The sequence below is a fragment of the Sceloporus occidentalis genome, unplaced genomic scaffold, assembly GCF_023333645.1.
Source record: "Sceloporus occidentalis isolate IW3139 unplaced genomic scaffold, rSceOcc1.0.p SCAF_3, whole genome shotgun sequence".
Classification (NCBI taxonomy): Eukaryota; Metazoa; Chordata; class Lepidosauria; order Squamata; family Phrynosomatidae; genus Sceloporus; species Sceloporus occidentalis.
In genome coordinates, this window is record NW_028316983.1 from 184981365 (window position 1) to 185000322 (window position 18958).

The 18958-nt window shown below is 38.5% G+C and overlaps 1 protein-coding gene across 1 annotated transcript in view; it reads left to right on the forward strand.

Annotated features, from left to right (window-relative positions):
* The window catches only part of LAMA1 (laminin subunit alpha 1), a 109882-nt gene that overhangs the window by 41975 nt on the left and 48949 nt on the right, over nt 1-18958 (forward strand). The window contains exons 16-28 of the mRNA XM_089518357.1: nt 2245-2356; nt 4214-4324; nt 5611-5738; nt 6937-7023; nt 8478-8689; nt 9742-9848; nt 10874-11054; nt 12295-12431; nt 13443-13679; nt 14451-14594; nt 15658-15837; nt 17444-17629; nt 18220-18347. Coding sequence (XP_089374483.1) covers nt 2245-2356; nt 4214-4324; nt 5611-5738; nt 6937-7023; nt 8478-8689; nt 9742-9848; nt 10874-11054; nt 12295-12431; nt 13443-13679; nt 14451-14594; nt 15658-15837; nt 17444-17629; nt 18220-18347 — 1950 coding nt within the window. The remainder of the gene's footprint in view (nt 1-2244; nt 2357-4213; nt 4325-5610; nt 5739-6936; nt 7024-8477; nt 8690-9741; nt 9849-10873; nt 11055-12294; nt 12432-13442; nt 13680-14450; nt 14595-15657; nt 15838-17443; nt 17630-18219; nt 18348-18958) is intronic.

The following is an 18958-nucleotide window of genomic DNA, read 5'->3' on the forward strand; positions in this document are numbered from 1 at the left end:
CTATCCTAAACATCTTAGAAATGTTCAAATGGATGTTGTAGCAGCTTGAAACTAACTGAAAAAAAAAGCTGGTAGCATGAGCTTTCATGAGCTTTTTTCTTTTATTTAGTTTCAAGGGTGCTACAAGACTAACACAGCTATGCCTTTGAATTCTGCCACCTTGAAATGTATTGTCTTTGACTAGCGAAAGTCTCAGAAACAGTTGATATGGGGCTGTGATGACAGAGATATCTCTGCTATTGGAATGATCTGGGAAGATGTTGTATATTCAGAAACTCTGTAAATATTTTGAACAATGTTTCTACAGATTGTCCTAGTCAGGGGATGAATTTTTCTACCTGTAATTTATTTCTCTGCTTATGGCCATCTCCCATATCTCTGGGATGTGAAGACCTAGGGGCTGGACAGATAGGCAGAAAGGGGCAGTGAGATGCCACCCCTTTCTGCCCTGGATGGAGGCTGCAGCAATCAACTGTCGCAGCCTCCAGGAGACTAAAAAGAACCCACTCCCAGCAGGTTCTTTTTAGGTCGTGTGTGGGGCACCATTGGCGCCCTCGTACGCCATGATGATGTCTGCGTGGTGTAATGCTGTTTGGGCGCTGCGCTGTATGGACCTCATCATTGTGCGCTGGTGCAAAGCACCCGTCTGTCGAGCCCCTAGTCACAGCAAATAAAAGTGGGAAAAGGAAACCTCAGGATTATTGAAATGGATAGAATGCAGCAAGTAACCTGAATCGGTTAGATCGAGGCAATAGTCATGCTGATAGACTCTGGTTATTACTCCTCTTCTATTTTCTAGCTCTATGTGTAGATTGCTACCCTTTCTTTTTTCTTTTTGCTTCATACTTTCTCATTTCTCTGCAGTCAGTTCCTGCTTTTTGTTCTCCCAGCCAGAGAGAGGCAGTCAAGTCAGCACATTGAATTTATACAATAGCTGCCTGGGATTACTGAAGCGGTGGTCCAAAAATGTCATCCTCCCTCCCATGCTCTGGCAAATCATGTAGAGGACAGTTTCCTTCATGTGCTTTGGCCATTTGTGTGCTAGATAGTTGGGGGTAAAAGATCCTAAAAAATAACCCAAAGCCTATATTGATTATACTGGGACTACATTTGATACCATGGAACATTTATTACACAGTGTTATGTGATTTGGAAATGGATGTTGTGGGCGGGGCCGGGGCAGCTGGCTGCATAATGAGCGACCCTGCTTGGCTCCTCCCTCCTTGTTCGACGGTAGGCGGCAACAAACTTTCAGGCACGTTGCAAGAAAACTAAACTTTTAATAGTAACTCTCAAACTCCAACACACCAAACCACAGGCTGTTTCCCAGTCCTTTGAAATAAACTATAAGTCCCAGTAGTCCCCAGGCAAACTCTTCCCTCTTTAGCCGTCTTCTTCAGCCACTCGGTTCCGCGGCGAGGGTCTTCCCCCTGAATGCTTCTCCAGGGGTTCTAACTCAGCCTTCTCTTTTTCCCGGGGTTCTGGGCCGGTTTGCCACTGCTCCCCCTTGGGGTCCCACCAAGCGCCCTCCAGAGGAGAGGGTCCTCTTTTCCTACAGCCCAACTCTCGGAGTCGGGGAAGGGAAAATCTCCTTCCACACGGGGGTCTCGCAGACAAACCTCCTCGTGCGGCCCCTTTCGACGACCGCCCGACCTTGCCTGTAATATTGCTGGCACCCCATCTCTTAAGGGCTTTCGCTTTACCTCCTCTCTCCCTTCTCCGACCGCAACTCCCCGTCCTCCTCTTCTGCCACGTGTTCCTCCTCCTGGTCACCTCTCTCCTCCTCTTATTCCTCTCGGACTGGTCCCTCCTTCCCCTCGCTCCGCCTCCTGCCCCTTCTGCTCCACCTGACCCTCATTAGCCCCTTCAGCCCTCTCTCTTAAGGGTACCCCCCTCACTACAGAAGTATAAATTGGTAACAAGGTATAGTTGAATTCTTACCTGTGTGTCTGTTCTGAGTATACATTAGCACCACTCAAGAAGGTTAGGGTTTTTTTTCTGTGGTACTTTGCTTTCATGATTAATTTACAGTAGCCCCTCCATTTTTGCGGGGCATCTGTTCCAGGTTCCCCCAGTGCAAACAGAAAATCACCGGCATTCAAGCCCCATTGGCTTGAAGGACGACACATGCTGTGGGCTTTTTATCCCCTGCAAAAATGGAGGGTGACTGTACTGTTTTCTTTTTCTTGCTTTTTAAAAATGAACGTTTCAAGTGGAAAGTATTTTAACACTATTTCATTGCAGGTTGGATTCTGTCATTTTGGACACTGCAAATGCTAATCTTGTAGATCCATCTTCAGCTGCAGATGTGGAATATTGTGAATGTCCTCAAGGTTATGCTGGGATTTCTTGTGAGGTAATTTGCCATGATTTTGTGTACAGCAAGTGAGCATTTTTCAGTAGAATTGGCTGCATCCAAGCTGTCTTTTAGCTTGCAATTTTTTAAAAACTAGAATGACAAAACAAGATTTTCCATTCAAAATGTTTATATCACTTTGGCATATTTTCTACATACAGAAGAATAACCTCTCTCATGCATTTACTTTGTTTAATTAAGGAATATGGGAAATGATTAGGGGCATATTTCACTGTTTGACACAAATCTTAATTTCTCCTTACACTGGAGTAGGCAATTGTACCAGGGGGTGGTCTAGTTTTCATCCTTGTGTTTCCTAGGGGTGAAACAGACCACCTCAATGGGGCAGCTTGAAGCTGCCCCTGAGAAAGCTGGATTGGGGCTGCGGCAACTGCAAGCCACAGTTCCAATACACTTTTGCCAGCCCAAAAAGAAGCGGCAAAATGCTGCTCCTTTTTGAGCCAGCAAAAAGCCAGCTTTTCCCGCACTGCCGCAGCTTTACGGCACTCTGGCCATATCTAAATGCTGTGCCACTGGAGCACCTCAAAGCTGGCTGCCATGTGAGCAGCTGGGCAGCATGAAGCTGGCTTCTGGGGGTCATGGGTGTGTGCGTCATGAATACACCATGTTCCCAAGCCGGTTGGAAACTGGCTTTTCATGCCAGTCTGTACTGGCCCCAAGTGGGCAGGGCTGCTGCATTTTGGGTAACCCAGAAGTGATGTGACATCACTTTAGGTTTCATTTATACTCCAAAATTTGCTATCCAGGGTATTTGAGAGGGAAATCTGGCCAAATCACTGTGTTTATGAGCTTGTTTGCAATAATGTGAGCTATTTTGGGATTAGTTTTTATGATAAATCTTTTTTCAAATTTAGGGGAGGGTATCCTGGCCTTTAAGGCTACAAAAAGGCAGTTAGTAACATACAGTCAACAAGCTGCTTTTTCACTACTCTTGTCATATATCCTGTTGTCTCAGTTTGTCAGTTTAGTATTATTAGTTTGAGGATGATAATGATGTTGATGTGGTGGATTAAATACCCATGAGATTTCAGGGTATACATGTTCCAGAATTTAAGAATATGCTGTGATGCCTCTCTAAATAGATAACAGGTATAGGGAAGCTATTGTCATTAGAAATAGAGAGGACCTTTAGCCATGGCAAATTACAGGGTAATTGTATACATGTCTAATAAAAAGTAAGGACCTCATAGTTACTAGTAATACACTTCACTAATTACCACAGTCTTACGTCTTACAGGAAGTGAGCATTTTTCAGTAGAGTTGCCACATCTGAGATATCTTTTAGCTTGTAGCCTTTTTGGCTACGCAAATATTAGGAGAACAGAGCAATCAACAAGAAACTCATATGGCTTTAGATATAAACTATTTTACTAGCATGGACAACAGGATGAAACCTTCCTACTCCTCCATTTGTTGGTGTAAATAAAGAAACATACACTTTTCTTGTTTGTGAGGTTTGTGTATTGTTTGTGTGCAATGTGCTGTTAAATTCCATAACACATATCATTGCTTCTGTTAACTTGTTAAGGATCATTACAGTTCAGGAGAATCTGCAAGTATTTATTCCTTCCCGCTGAGCTGAAGACTTCTGTATCTTGAACAACTTCTTATGCCATATAAAACTTGTAGTCATCTAACTCTGCGGACTGAATTCAGAGATGAATTTGTATCATTGTATCACTAGAGTTAGTGTATAATTCAAAATCTGTTTATATTTATTAATTTTTTTTGAATATTCTAATAATCAGGATGAAGTGCTCTAAGAACAAATTTATGACAATTATTTGTATACAATATTTATTTATTTATTTATTTATTTATTTATTTATTTATTAGTCCTGTCTTCCTGGGTACTACCGAGTAGATGGCATACTCTTTGGAGGGATTTGCCTGCAATGTGATTGCAATGGTCATGCAACAGAATGTGATATTCATGGTGTTTGTCTTGTAAGTTATCTATTAACTCCCCTTTTATTTACATTCCTGAAAATATTATGCTCATTTAATACTAGCATATCTACAATAAGAAAAGATAATGTGTATCCACATGTGTGACTATTTCTGCTGTAGCTCTAAGGCAGTGAAACCTAGATGTGTGGAAAATGGCATGGATACTAAAGGCATGTATATTGTGAAGTTAATGAATTAATTAATTTTTATTTAATTCTTTTAGGCTGCAATACTTTTTTCAGTCACTAGGCTGCAGACTTCTCTAACTTCCTTTAGAGATGAAAGTGCATTAAGAACTGACTTATGCCTTTTGCTGGAAAGGATTTAGGAAGCTTTGTGTGATCCTTTCCCTGTGAAGAGCCACCAAGATTTTTAAAAAGTTAAAAGGCTGTGTGTGTGTGTGTGTGTGTGTGTGTGTGTGTGTGTAGAATGAATTGTTCCTTCTTGCTAAAGGTAAGAAAGAGAATAAGTGGAGGGAAAGACTGAATGGGCATTTGGGTGAAGGTTGAGAAAGACTGGTGAGAATGGAAAAGTGGAGGTTGGCTAGAGAAGGGAAAGGACTGGAATGGGAGGAGGCCTAATGACTGTCTAGCCTTTGTGAATGTGGGTGTTTCTCTTTGTGTGTGTACAGCCAGCTAAACACAGACACACAGCTTTGTTAGTGAGATAGTTTTGAAACATACACAAAGAAAAAAGAAAAGCACACCCACTCCATTTCTGTAACCTTTGTATAACCTGCTTTTTGTGCATGTTAAAGACATTAGATGTCTGGCTTAAGTGAAGAACTAATATAAAACACAGTTATATATAAAACTGAAGAAAACCACAGTTTTTCCATTCAGATCAGTGGCAAAATTCCTATGGCTCTGAACTGAAGAATGTTGGAATGTAATTAGCTGATGGCATTTATTCTGTGATTGTAAAGTACTATTTAACATCTGCACTTTTGAGGCAATTTTTCCATATAGTGAAAATGTTCTGAATTATTTGTGCCGTTGGCATTGTCAAATATTAGTACAACTAATTTACTCCACTATCAATGTAATGCAGCTAATTCATATATACATCAGGACCATTAAGGACATGGCCATTCATTGCTATTGCTGGCTTAGAAAATCCTATGGTCAATGGGCTTTTTGTTTCTTTCTGTTTGTCTTTTGAATCCTAATGTTGCATATGATGATATTCCACCCAATATGAGTATCAGAAGCTTCCCTTGTACACTATCACATGGCCACATAGCCCAAAAAACCCACACAAAACTTCCCTTGTATGTTTCATAGATTTGTGAACACAACACTACAGGTCATTCTTGTGATGAGTGCCTGCCTGGGTTCTATGGATCACCCGCCAAGGGCACAGCAGAGGATTGCCAGCCATGTGCCTGTCCACTGAGAACTCCTACAAACAAGTAAGCTGCTAATTGAAAACCTCACATATTACATTTACAGTTTTCTGAAAAAAGCAGGGGCCAAGAAGAAAGAGGAGAGAATATGGAGAAAAATCAATCTGGTGGGAAGATGTAAAAACACGACAAACATTCCTTCTGAAATGATAGCTCTTGTTTGGCCATGATAAGCAGCTGGAAATTTTCCAATATTTTTCCGAATACTGTTGTAGCCCTTAGGGCTTTTTCTTCAAAAGGCAGTCTCAAACTGCTAGTATTAGAAAATTGTCTAGTGTTACACTGTTTATGTGAATGAAATCAATTCAAGCTCGGTCTTGTCCAGCTGCAAGATAATGCTAGCATCCAGCAACCTGCTCTAGGCATGCTGAAGGGCTTGGGCATGCCCATTTGGTTTCTTCTAAAAGTATCTCTCCCTTCAAACATGGCATCTTTCTGAAGTTCAAAACATTGCTTGTGATGCAGCACAGTGGAGTGATTGTTCAGGAAAATTATCTGGTATCTTTCTTCGGGTAAATACTAGATACATTTTCCCCTTGGGCCACTGACAATTACACTGCAATCATTGTTTTTAATTAAATCAGTTTGTGGATATATTCATGCCACATGTATGTATGGATCAAATGGATAGACCACCATGATCCTTCCATTCTTGGGGAGATGGGTGTGCTCTTTATTGTACCACAGGCTAGTAAGTCTCCCTTAAAATTAGGTAGGCTCCCAGTGTTGGGTGTATCCATTTATCTATTTATCTAGCCATTAACTCAATTGTTTATACTATCTGTTGCCTCTGATTTTTATAAAAATGGTTTTCTGGATTTCCCTTTTTATTTTTATTTTTAAACATCTTATCCTTTTGATCAGTTTTTCATTGTACCTTTTTAAAAATTGTGAACAATTTTGGAAATTTCAAAATGAAAAGTGACCTATGAATGTTGGAAATAAATAGATAAGCATATGCTGTTAAACTATGTAGATTATAGTTCCAAAAGAATATTTACAATGTGGCCTTTTAAGTGTTTTTTTGTGTTTTTAAAGTCTTTTAAACGTTTCCCCTTGTTTTACTGGTGGTTTTATATTTTTCTGCTTGTTGATGTTTCATTTTAATTTGTTGGACAAATTAATATTTTTTAAGATTTTTTTTTGTTGAGACAGAATAAACAAAGCTGTAAAATAGCTAATAAAATACTGTGATAATTTATAGTTTCAGTCCTACCTGTTACTTGGAAAGTAGTGGTGAAGTTATCTGTGATAAATGTTCTCCTGGATATGCAGGATCCAAATGTGAAAGGTATGAATCTACAGTAACAAAAATAACTACAAAGCTGCTTGTCCTGATGTCTGCCTCATCTCCATTTTAGTATTCATTGTCAAAATTTGCATTACTTTTGTCAGTGACATAGTCCTTTGCCATAAATTAGGAAAGTTGAATTAGAAAGCTGCTTTGGTGAATATTTCTCTTTCTTGGTGATTTGGAGGGGGAGGTGGTGAGCACCGTTCTTGCATGCTATACTTACTTTGTGAAGTCTCATAGCTGAATCTAGGAAAGACAGCTAAATTTAGAGACACAGCCATGTTAGTATGCAAAGGGATCTTGTAGATCCTTTGAGACAAACTGTGTGAAAGAAGTTATAGTATAAGCTTTTATAGACTTGGTCTGCTTGGTCTGCCTGGTGCATCTGAGTAGACCAAAGAGTTTATCGCATGTAATTTTCACGCTAACCCAGGCATGGGACGGGATCAGGCTGGGACAGGTTTAAACTGATTTTACCACACGCAAAATTGCTGCTGTCCTGCCATCCGACCATCGCCCGTCCCCCAGCAGTGCTCTAGCAGCTGATATTGCTACTACAGAAAGCTTCCATAGTATCAAAATTGGCTGCTAAAGCACTGCTGGAGGATGGGTGATGGTTGGACGGCAGCACAGCAGCAATTTTGCATGTGGTAAAATCACTTTTAACCTGTTCTAGCCCAAACCCGTCCTGTGTCCAGTTTGATGTGAAAATTACATGTGATAAACTCCCAAGTCTACAAAAACTTTTACACTACAACATCTTTTGCATGGTTAGTCTCAAAGGTGATGCAAGTTCCCTTTGCATATAGCTCAGTTTAGTTGATTCTTGATTGATGGGGCTTACAAGTCCCTGGAACAAATACAGTTGGCCCTCTGTATCCATGGATTCTTTATCTGTGGATTCAACCATGGATTTTCAAAGCACTGGCTTGGAAATATTTTAAAAATATATAAATTCCAAAAAGCAAAGGTTGATTTTGCCATCTTATATTAGGGACACCTTTTTACCGCCCCATTGTATAAATGAGACTTGAGCATCCACAGATTTTGGTATCCACTGGGGTCCTGGAACCCAAGCCCAGAGAATACCAAGAGCCCACTGTACACCAAATGTTTAGAAGCAGCTGCCAAACTGATGGAGAGAATGTGTTCATGTATGTCTCCTTGCTGCAGCTTTCCATGCCCCTAAAAGTTGCCCTAGAGGGTGCTGTATTTTTATCATTATTTTATCTTTTAACTAACTACCTTTTAAACTGTTTTAAATTAAAGTTTGTAATATGGTTGTTTATTAAATTGCTGTTTAACCTTTTTATTATCTATTATTTTAACTGCTTTTTTAAACATATATTGTGAACCACTTTGTGTCACATACAGGGAGAAAGGTGGGATAAATAAATAATGTGGAGCTCTACTTTGATACAATTTGATTAAATTTTCAATCTATTGTACAGATGTGCAAATGGGTACTATGGTGATCCTTTGGTCCCAGGACAATCATGTATACCTTGTGACTGCAATGGTAATGTAGATACGATGGAAGATGGCTATTGCAACTCGATCACAGGAGAGTGCCTAAAGTGTACTGGTAATACTGTTGGACATCACTGTGAAAGGTGTGCTGATGGTTATTATGGGGATGCTGTGATCAACAAAGATTGCCATGGTGAGTTGATCTTGTTTAATTAACTGATGTAGGGTTCTTGTATATAAAGGAGACTTGTTTACTGTTGAATGTATTTTACTAAAATTACATACATTGGGGTACATAACATGAATCAATAAATAAAATTAATAGATTGGTACCCTAACACTAAAAACTATAGTGATATGTTTTGGCAATGTTTTAGAGAAATCTTTGGGTTGAAGTCTTAGGCTCAGACCTCATCCGTTGTGGAAACGATTGTCAATACAGTCAAACTTGTTTCTGATAATGAGGCAGGAGTATTTAGACTTGTGTAGTGTGATAGAAGATTTGTCTCATGTTGTTTAAGAAGTATACTGATTAGAGAGTTGGACTGTTTCTTAAGTGATTTAGGTTGTGGTCTTCCCCAAGGCCTAAAACAGATGGGCCAAATAGAGCAGCTTCCAGCCACTTCAGGAGCATGATGTTTAGATGACACACACCCCTGATGAGGTTGGAAGCTGGTCTGAGGCTTCCTAAAGTGGCCCGAAGCCACCGGCAAAAAGCCGCTCCTGCTGGCAGCTCATTTGGGATCACGGTGGTGGCCTGCTTTGGAGCGGACCATCTCTTTGCCACAGTCTCGGTGTGATCAGGGCCAGAGCAGTCTCAGTCTACTCCATTTAGTCTGTCTGCTTTGTCCCCAAGAAACCTTAGTCTAGTCACTTTCACTATGTCTACCTGATGGAGTTATTTTTAGGGTGACATGTGGATGAAGAAAGCAATTTAAAGGGCCTTGAACTTTTTGGAGGAAGAGCAGCATATAAATGTAACAAATACCTAAGTAAGAAGAGTTGGGAACATATAGTCTGAAAACAGTTCACTGTCCTTGGAAGTGTTTATGTAGAGCTCATAGAGTGTTTTGAGTTTTACTTTTTTAAAGCCTGAAGACAATAATTGAAACTATTGATGGCAGGACTGTAGAAACATGGAGAATAGAATCTTAGCTCTTATGCAAAGAAAATGTTATTTACAATAGCTCCATGTCACAATGGGTAATATTTTGCTTTTTTATTTCTGTTTTTTTTACACATAAGCTTGCAAGTGTAATATGAACAGCTCTGTTTCCAGCATCTGCCATCATGAGACTGGTCTATGCCAATGCAAAATGAACGTGGTGGGACAAAGATGTGATAAGTGTTTGGTAAGAAATAAAAAACCTGATATCATGTGCATGATTTTACTGTTGCATTTCACTTATATACTATTTTTGTGCAATTGACTATATCCATAGTGTCTAAGAATGAATCTCAACTTAATTAGCAAAGTACATGACATTTGCAGGGGGAGGGGGGAAGATAAGAACTTATTTTTTTTAGAAACCAGTTCAATAAATCCAAACAAGACAAAAATCAACAATCTATTCAACACAACATAAATTTATTATTAGAGTGGAGAGTGGGGGAGATTTCAAATGAAGAAAATGTAAGTCAAATGCAAAATCAGAATTAATGGGATAAAAGAGGATAAATGAACCTAAATCTCAATGCTATTACTAGTCTTCTTGCATTTCAAGATTGCACAGCAACTTGACTTAAAAACCTATATTTCAGGGCTTTCAGGGATAGGGTTTTCTTACCAGGCTAGATGGGGCAAAGCTGGCTCTTTATGCCAAACATGGCTACCACCATCAAGAGAGTTAATGCTGGAATGGTAAGAAATTCATGAGAAAGCATTTTTCAAGGATGGTAAATCATCTTTTCAAGCCTCCCAGAAGTTCCAGGGATTAGTATTTGGTTTGCTGAACAACAATAGCTATGCATAATAATAAAAATGGAATAAGAAAAAATAAAAGTGAAATTTTAAGTTTGCAGCCTCTAGCATTTAACAATATTGTCCAGAAATAATCTGGATGTTGGAATACATCCAACCTTTGATAGTTACTAGTAGGACTTTTAACTTCTAACATCAGAGTGTTTTTCTTTCCTGAATATTCTCTCAAGATTTCTGAGGGACTCTATAGCAATCAACAGTTCTGTGCTGGGAAAAATTGTGGAATGAATCCTCTTTCCCAGTAGGCTGCCAAAGAGAGATGTGCCATGTTTATGCAAGCCAAGCAGCAGGAGTGGATTGCATACAGCGATGAAATAGAAAACAAGAGCAATGACCTATTTTTGTTTTAGTGAACTCTGAAATACAGCTGAAATGCTTTTCTTTTCTATCTAACAGTTTGGATATTATGGCTTAAGTACAGGACTTGGCTGTCTTCCCTGCAATTGCAGTAAAGCTGGCTCAGTTGCTGAGGATTGTAATGATGAAGGACAGTGTCGCTGTGTGCCAGGAGTGGCTGGGGAGAAGTGTGATCGTTGCGCTCATGGTTTTTATGCATTCCAGGATCGTGGTTGCACACGTAAGATACAGCACATAATCTGGTCATGGCAGTTTCTTAAATGGCATGGATTTTCTTTCAAAAAGTGCTTTATGTTACACCACAGGAAAGGTCAGCTGGGGGGCTGTTTAGCACATATTTTCAAAGCTGGGTCAGCCAAGCAGTATCAAAGCATTCCTGATGGACATTTGTCTGAAATGGGAATCCAATTAATTTCACTGTTTGAATAAAGATTTGGGCTGATGGAAATGGTTCCTGTGCCAGTTTTTTCTTTTGTCATTTGGGCTAAGGACTGCTTAGATATTATTTGTTTAAGGCATTCATCTATCCCTTCCCAACCCACTGGGTCTCTTAAGACCATGCACAATGGATAAAAACAGTTAAAAACATCAAATAAATAACTAAAAACAAACTAAAGCACTTCAAATCTCTCTTTAAAAACAGTTCTAAAACAAGAAAAAATCTACCACAAAGAACACCTTTAATTTTAAAGATTCAAATGCCAAGAAAATAGCACAGTTTTCACTGCCCAGTGGAAATTCATGAGTGATGGAGCCAGCATGACATCCATTGGGAGAGAGTTCCACATTTGGGGCTCTGCTACAGAGAAAGCCCTGTCAATAACTCTAAGACTGGAAGTGGTTGCTTTTAGGGAATAACATTGCTTTTACTGTTGATTGATGTGTTATGACATAGGTGCTGTAGCCTGAATCCTTTTGATTAATCCTTACAAGAGTGGACCCATTGAATCAGTTGTTTAATGGTGGGTCAAGTTTGATTCAGTTGGTTTGCTCTATTTAGGAACTAACAAGGAACCAAACCAGTGTACCCCCCCTTTTTTTTTAAAAAAAACAAAAATAGTTATCAGTCATTATAAATTGGTAATTCAGGATGGGGTCATTTTGAGGTTTGTGGCCCAAAAATTAACATTTCTGTGCTTTGCCTTTGTTTTTCCCATTATGAAATTAGGTGAAAGATACAAGAAGTGAGTAAGATGAAGGAAAATGCAGTGGAAAAAATAGAAGAGAGCAGTCAGGTGGCAGGTTGAGTTGTGTAGCTACTTGCAAGAACATTTTGTTGTGTGTGGCCACAGTAGAGTTTCTTATTGTGTCTATCAAGACACTGGAAAAGAAGGGCAGGAAATGTTTTTAAGGTGATGACTTGGTTACTATCTCAGCTAAAAGTGAAAATAGTACATTCTCTCAGTCTGACAGTAGTTGCAAAAGAAGCTGCTTGTTTCATTTTTCTTTTTACCTTGTAGCTTGTAATTGCACTCATACACTTGATGCTTGTGATGAAGATTCTGGGGAATGCATTTGTCCTCCTCATACTGAAGGGGAAAAGTGTGAACTCTGTGAAGAAAACTTCTGGGGTCTTGATCCAGAGAAAGGATGCAAGGTTAGCGAGTGCTTCTTGGGGAACTATTTAAAAGCAAAGTTGATTTTTTAAAAACAGTGGGTGGCAATTGGGTATGGTTTCATTAAAAACAAAACCACGTATCTGTTAGGTCCATTTCCTTCGTGTATAGCTTCTGTCACTTTTTAAAAACTCTTAATTATTTATTCAATTTATATTGTATTTTTCTCCCAATGTGGGACCTAATCAATGTCCACTCAAGTTTAACGTTTAACAATTGGAGTCGTTATAAGCAATTTAATAATAACTTACTCCATTGTGATCTTCTCTAAGTAAAAATGGTCATTGAATTGTGTGTCAGAAACTTGATCTGTGTAAATAAACATAGAATGTACTAATTCAATGTATTGGTATAATGTGTATTTATGCCATTATGTGACAATACCATGTATTAGAAAAATGGGGAAAAAGTAAACAAAGAGAATATTTTATTTTATTTTCATCTTTACTTTCTCTCAATGTGGGGTTGTAGGTAGTTTACAACAAGGCTAAAACAAGATAAAGCTCTAAATCTGAAAGCCAATCATCATGGAGTATGTTCTCTCACATTAAATAACTTTAGATCCACTATTCTAGACCATTATTAAAATTTATCTTGATGAACCATCTTCTTGGTCTTTTACTTACTGCTTTGGTCATCATTATGAGTGCCTAGGTCAAAGATATGGATTCGTGAACACTGGGCACTGGATGTTCCCACACACTGGACCTCTTTTTTCCATTTGGGAATACAGACCAGTGGAATGGTTGGTCATTTATTTAGGGTGGTTAGTTATAAAAAGCTGTTCTGGGTTTCCTGAGGTAACCAGGGACACAGATAATATGAATCCATATCCAATAAACAATAGGCTTGTGCAGTGACTGCTCATAAGAGCAGGTGGTTCTTACGATTGCACAAAAAAGCATAAAATACATCCGTACATAAGTATTTATCTGTGTTCCTAAACTAAGGATATTTTGTAAAATTACAAAATTCTCAAATTTTCTTTTCAGGCTTGCAATTGCAGTGATTTAGGGTCAGTCAGTCTCCAGTGTGACCAGTTGACAGCTCAGTGCCAGTGTAAGCATGGGTATGGAGGAGACAACTGTGATGAATGTGCCTTGGGATATAGAGACTATCCAGATTGTGTTCCTTGTGACTGCGATTTACGTGGGAGCAAAGCAAACACATGTGACCAGAGTCAAGGAATCTGTAACTGTGAGGAAGAAACTGGTGTGTGTGTGTGCAAGGTAAAGCATTTAGAATTTTTTATATGTTTATATAGTTTTCCCAACATGCATTCAGGCAACATTGTGCAATTTCTGTGTAAAATAAAGGGTGAGTCAAGATGTAAAAATTCAGCTTAACTTTGCTGGAAAAATACACACACTAAAAAATAAAAAGCATTAAACTGATTGTGTGATGCTTCCCTAAGATGTCATGGCATGGATAGTGTTTCCATGACAAAGCAAAGTTAAAGTAAATGTAGTGAGTATATCAAGTATGTGTTCAAGGAGGAAACAACAGTTTGGAACAGTGTTCTCAAATAAGGGTAATTTACTCCAGAAATAACTTCAATCTTAATGTACCTAATTTTTGTGCTATTTAAATTGGATATTGTGTGATGCTGTACTTAAATAAGTCAAAGCAGAATAAAACTAGGAGTAGAAAACCTAAGCTTTAAAAACTTAGACTTCAAAAGACTTAGGTCTAGGATATTGCAGAGATGCTATGTTCAGGAGAATGATTAGGCCTAAGAAGATACTACATATACCCAAGATTGGTACATTAATTAAGCAACCAAGTTATCTTAAAATACAACAGTTGTCTAAATCCCTTGTGTTGTTCTCAGATTATACGTCACTTTAGAATAAATGTGAACCTCTCTGGTTGCTTCACTTAGTTTTATACATGCATTTGTCATTGTTGTTTAGATTACTATTCTGGCAAAGATGTGAGTTGGAAATGTTCAGACTACCGTTCAAGCCTACTGCTTGATCAACTGTCTCTTTCTTCATTAGGAAAATGTGTTTGGCTTGCACTGCAGTGAATGCAAAACTGGGACCTTTGCACTTCATGCCATTAATCCTTTGGGATGCATTCCATGTTTCTGTTCTGGGAGGTCAGAGGTTTGCACGGAAGTAGAAGACTATGTGAGAGTTTCAGTAAGTAAATCAGTTTCATTTTTATGTTTAGTGTTCTCTTGTATTTCCACTTAATTGTATCATCAATGAGTAGGTGAAGTGTAACCCTGGAATCACATACTACATTCCATGGGTACTCTTTTTCTGACCATAAACAAGCATGAGTTGCTTCTCCTGGAAGCAGCAACCCAACTTTTAAATAGGTTACAGCCTATTTCTTAATCAGAAATACTTGCACTGTTTCACATAAAATAACATTAAAAATAACCCAGTTTTCAAAATCAGAAATAGACTTCCAGTCTTCTAGCTTTCTGTATTTCTCAGGGGTTCGTTTTGAGTTGTTTATTTATTTATTTATTTATTTATGGTATTTTTTCCTTTCATGTGACCCATGGAGATGTCCACACCTAACTTGTAAGCAGTCTCAGGTAGCAAGACATAACTGATAGGAACATGAAAAATTTAATTGGAGTTCTTTTTTGTTATCTTTTGGTATGCAGTTTCTTTTGGAAGACTTTTGAGCACTGATTGCCCATGGAGAAAGACCTTTGGTAATATGCTCTATTGCTTCCTTTCTAATGGACATAGAATCATAGAGTTGGAAGAGACCACAAGGGCCATCCAGTCCAACCCCTTCCATGCAAGAACTCTCACTCAAAGCATCCCTGACAGATGGCCATCCAGCTCTGTTTAAAGACCTCAAAGGAAGGAGACTCCATCACACTCCGAGGGAGTGTGTTCCACTGTCAAACAGCCCTTATTGTTAGGAAGTTCCTCCTAATGTTGAGGTGGAATCTCTGTTCCTTGAGCTTGCATCCATTGTTCTGTGTTCTAGTCTCTGGAGCATCAGAAAACAAGCTTTCTCCATCCTCAGTGTGACACCCCTTGAAATACTTAAAGAGGGCTATCATATCACCTCTTTACCATCTCTTCTATGTTTCAGCTGTTTCATAAAACATTGTTGTTTTATGAAAAGATCTATGTTTCAGCTGTTTCATAAAACATTGTTGGAGATACTGCTTAAATTGAACAAGTATTTAGTGTGATTTATGAATTGGAATGATCTGTTAATTTATTTTTGCAGCTAACCCTGACTCCACAGCAGAGTGTTATGTATGTGGTTTCTCAGAGTAACCTCACTGGAACTAGCGAAGGTGTATTTTCCCAGTATCCCGATATCTTAATGGATGCTACAATAGTCCGACAACACTTGAATGCAGAGCCATTTTACTGGAAACTGCCCCATCAGTTCCAGGGAGATCAGGTGAACACATAAGCCACTGTCACTGTTATTTTCTGATTATTTATTGTCTGGAGATGGTTCTAAGACTCAAGCAATCTAGAAAATTTGGTGTGTAAAGCTATGATATTTGTATTCTTTGGCTTAAATGTCAGACCTAAACTATGGAAAAGTTCTATACACCGGCCATTTGAGGCTTGTAGATTTGTTTCTGTACACATATTATTAGACCAAAAGTATGAAGGAAACTGGGTTTAACAAACAATGAACATTGAGTCAACAAACATTGCAACTAGGTGATGACTTGGGGTAACTCCTGCTGTCACCCACTGAAGTGGCCTTGCTTTTCTTGGGCACTGGATTACACTAGCATGACTATGTGAATACATAGCATAATTTCCTTTCTACTCCTTGGTCAGCAAGTCATCTTGACTGATGCTGCTACTAGAATTCTGCCCTTGAGGAGAGCAAGGGTTGTTTCCAAGCACGCTAGTAGGTGAAGTTGCAGTAAAGAGAAGACAGAGAGGTTATAGAGAAGATACAAGAACAACAAACATGGGGAGGCGGTTGAAAGAAAAGCCATGGCACTGTGTGAAGTTCCTAAAGGCATGTTTCCCATGACACCTTCAAACAGTTGCTCATAATTTTTTACATAATGCATACTATATGGAATTTGTTCTCCAAAGTATGACTTTATAAAGGAATTTGACAAATTTGTTTTGGAAAACCTATTGATGACCATTAGTCATACTGGCCAAATGAAGTTTAGGTTGGTGTGCATCAGCAGTGGAAGACTGGCTTCACATTTTGCTTATATGGTTCTTTTTACCAGTTGTGGGGGGGGAAAGGTGCTGCTTTCGATAGACTTTGTTCTGATTTCTTCATAAATTAAAGGAACTGAGATTTTCCATGGAGTTCTGGGTTGATGTAGAATATCAGGTTGTGTAAGCATTATTTAAAGTAGAATACTGTAAAGTTATATTGCAAAGTATTCACTTTCAGCTAGCAGTCACAGTTTTTATAAAATTTGCCTTAGCTGAGAATTACTAAATCATACCAGCATACATTGCAACATGCACAAATGGGAACAAGCCATAGTAACTTTTGAGCTCTTGTGATCTCCTTTCCTCTTTCCATACAGCAAGGAGGAGGAATTCATAAGTGTTTGCATTGTTTCCTCTTAGGCACAGTATATCATGGGGTTTTAACTTTCAAGCAGATATTAATATAAGCTATGGTTAGTTTTAAACAAGGCTTCATCAAATTCTGATTTCCAAAGCTGACTTGTTTAAATAAACCATAAATAATGTTAAGGACAACTTACAATTTGGATGATACAGCTGAATAGTGAAAAATTTAAGAAAAACTTTGAACTCAGCATCACATGAGAGGAACCATGCAAGACAAAACTCACTGCAGCTCATTCCACTTGTGCATATTTTCAATATACAGTGGTTTACTGTGAGCCTAAAGCTTATAGATCAGGTCTTAATAAAAGTGAGGAGGGAAAAGTATGACTTGTTGGTAAATTTCAGTGGATACCTCTTCTTAAAGTAGATTTTAGTGAATACTTTCCAGGAAATATTTGTGTAAATAAATAAATAAGTGTAATGATTCATTTTCCAAATAGCTCATGACCTATGGTGGAAAATTGAAGTATTCAGTAGCTTTTTATGCTCTGGATGGCATTGGAACCTCAAACCTTGAACCACAAATCCTGATGAAGGGGGGTCACACCAGTAAATATGTCATCTATGTGGACATCCCTGCTCCAGAAAATGGAGTAAGACATGATGAAGAAATAGTAATGATGGAGGTGAGGATAAACAATTGTATTTCTGTTTTGTTGTTGTTAGCCTTCAAGTAATTTCTGACTTGTGGTGACCTTAAGACAAATATATCATGGGGTTTTCTTCACAATGTTTGTTCAGAGTAGATTAGGGTGAGCAACCCTGGCAGGAGTCATTTTTCACCCATTCTGGACCCCCTCTGAGTCATATTTTTGCTCCAAAGTGAAAGGGAAGTGATGAGATATTGTTTTTATTGTGCTTCTGGTTCATATTTTTTCTCTTGGGGGAAGTTGGTGTGATGTATTTGCATTTACATTTAGCACTAAGTTGGGAATGAGAAGGGCCTATGCAGAATTAGTTGATGTGCCCCTCACAGTCTGCCAGGCTCTGAGTGCACATGAAGATAATAGTTCAAGTGTCTTGGTTTCTTCGTAACAGTCAGCTGGACCAAAAGTTTGAAATACCTTGTTGCTATCTGCTTTTAACCTTGCACAAATTTGTACTCCAAGGGTGCATAAAAGCAAAGCTTTTGATAGGTAAATAATTGAAAAGCATGCTTTCATGTGTGTATCACTGAACTTTAATGACTAATTTACATTGATATTTTTCTTTATAGAGTGCCTGGAAATATTTCAATTCAGTTTCTGATGAATCTGTCTCACATTCTGACTTCATGTCAGTATTGAGCAATGTTGAATACATTCTCATAAAGGCATCATATGGTCAAGGATTACAACAAAGCAGGTACATTTATCTACTTTACTTTTTTGGTGTTGTTTCCATCTTAAAGTCAACTATCTTATGGTGACCCTATCAGAGTTCTCTTAGCAAGATTTCTTCAGAGGAGATTTGCAATTACCTTCCTTTGAGACTGAGAGTTTGTGACTTGCTAAGGCTACCCAGTGGGGTTTCTACAGCTGAGTGGAGATTTGAACACCGGTTTCCCAAAGTTCTAGTCTAGCACTCAAACATCTAAACTGTGCTGCTCTCTTCTGGTTTTACTCCTTTGAAATGCCCTATAAAATTATGAACAGTTCCATAATAGTTTTCAGTGCAGCATGAAAAATTGGATCATCATCATCATCATTTATTTATATAGCCCCATCAATACACATGATGCTTTACATGGGCAGTTTACAGTTGTTGATTTGGCAGTTCCCTGCCCTCAAACTTACATTCTTCCAAAAATAATAAAATAAAAAAGATTGTAAGGGGAACTGGCATGTGCTCAAGTGTGTGAAACATTCTTTGGGGCTAGCTTTGTGTTATTTTCTAAGAAGCTAATATTTAAATTAAGAGGATTCTGAAATGTCTAGTATATGCAAAATGTAATTGTTGCTCTACATCAATTTATG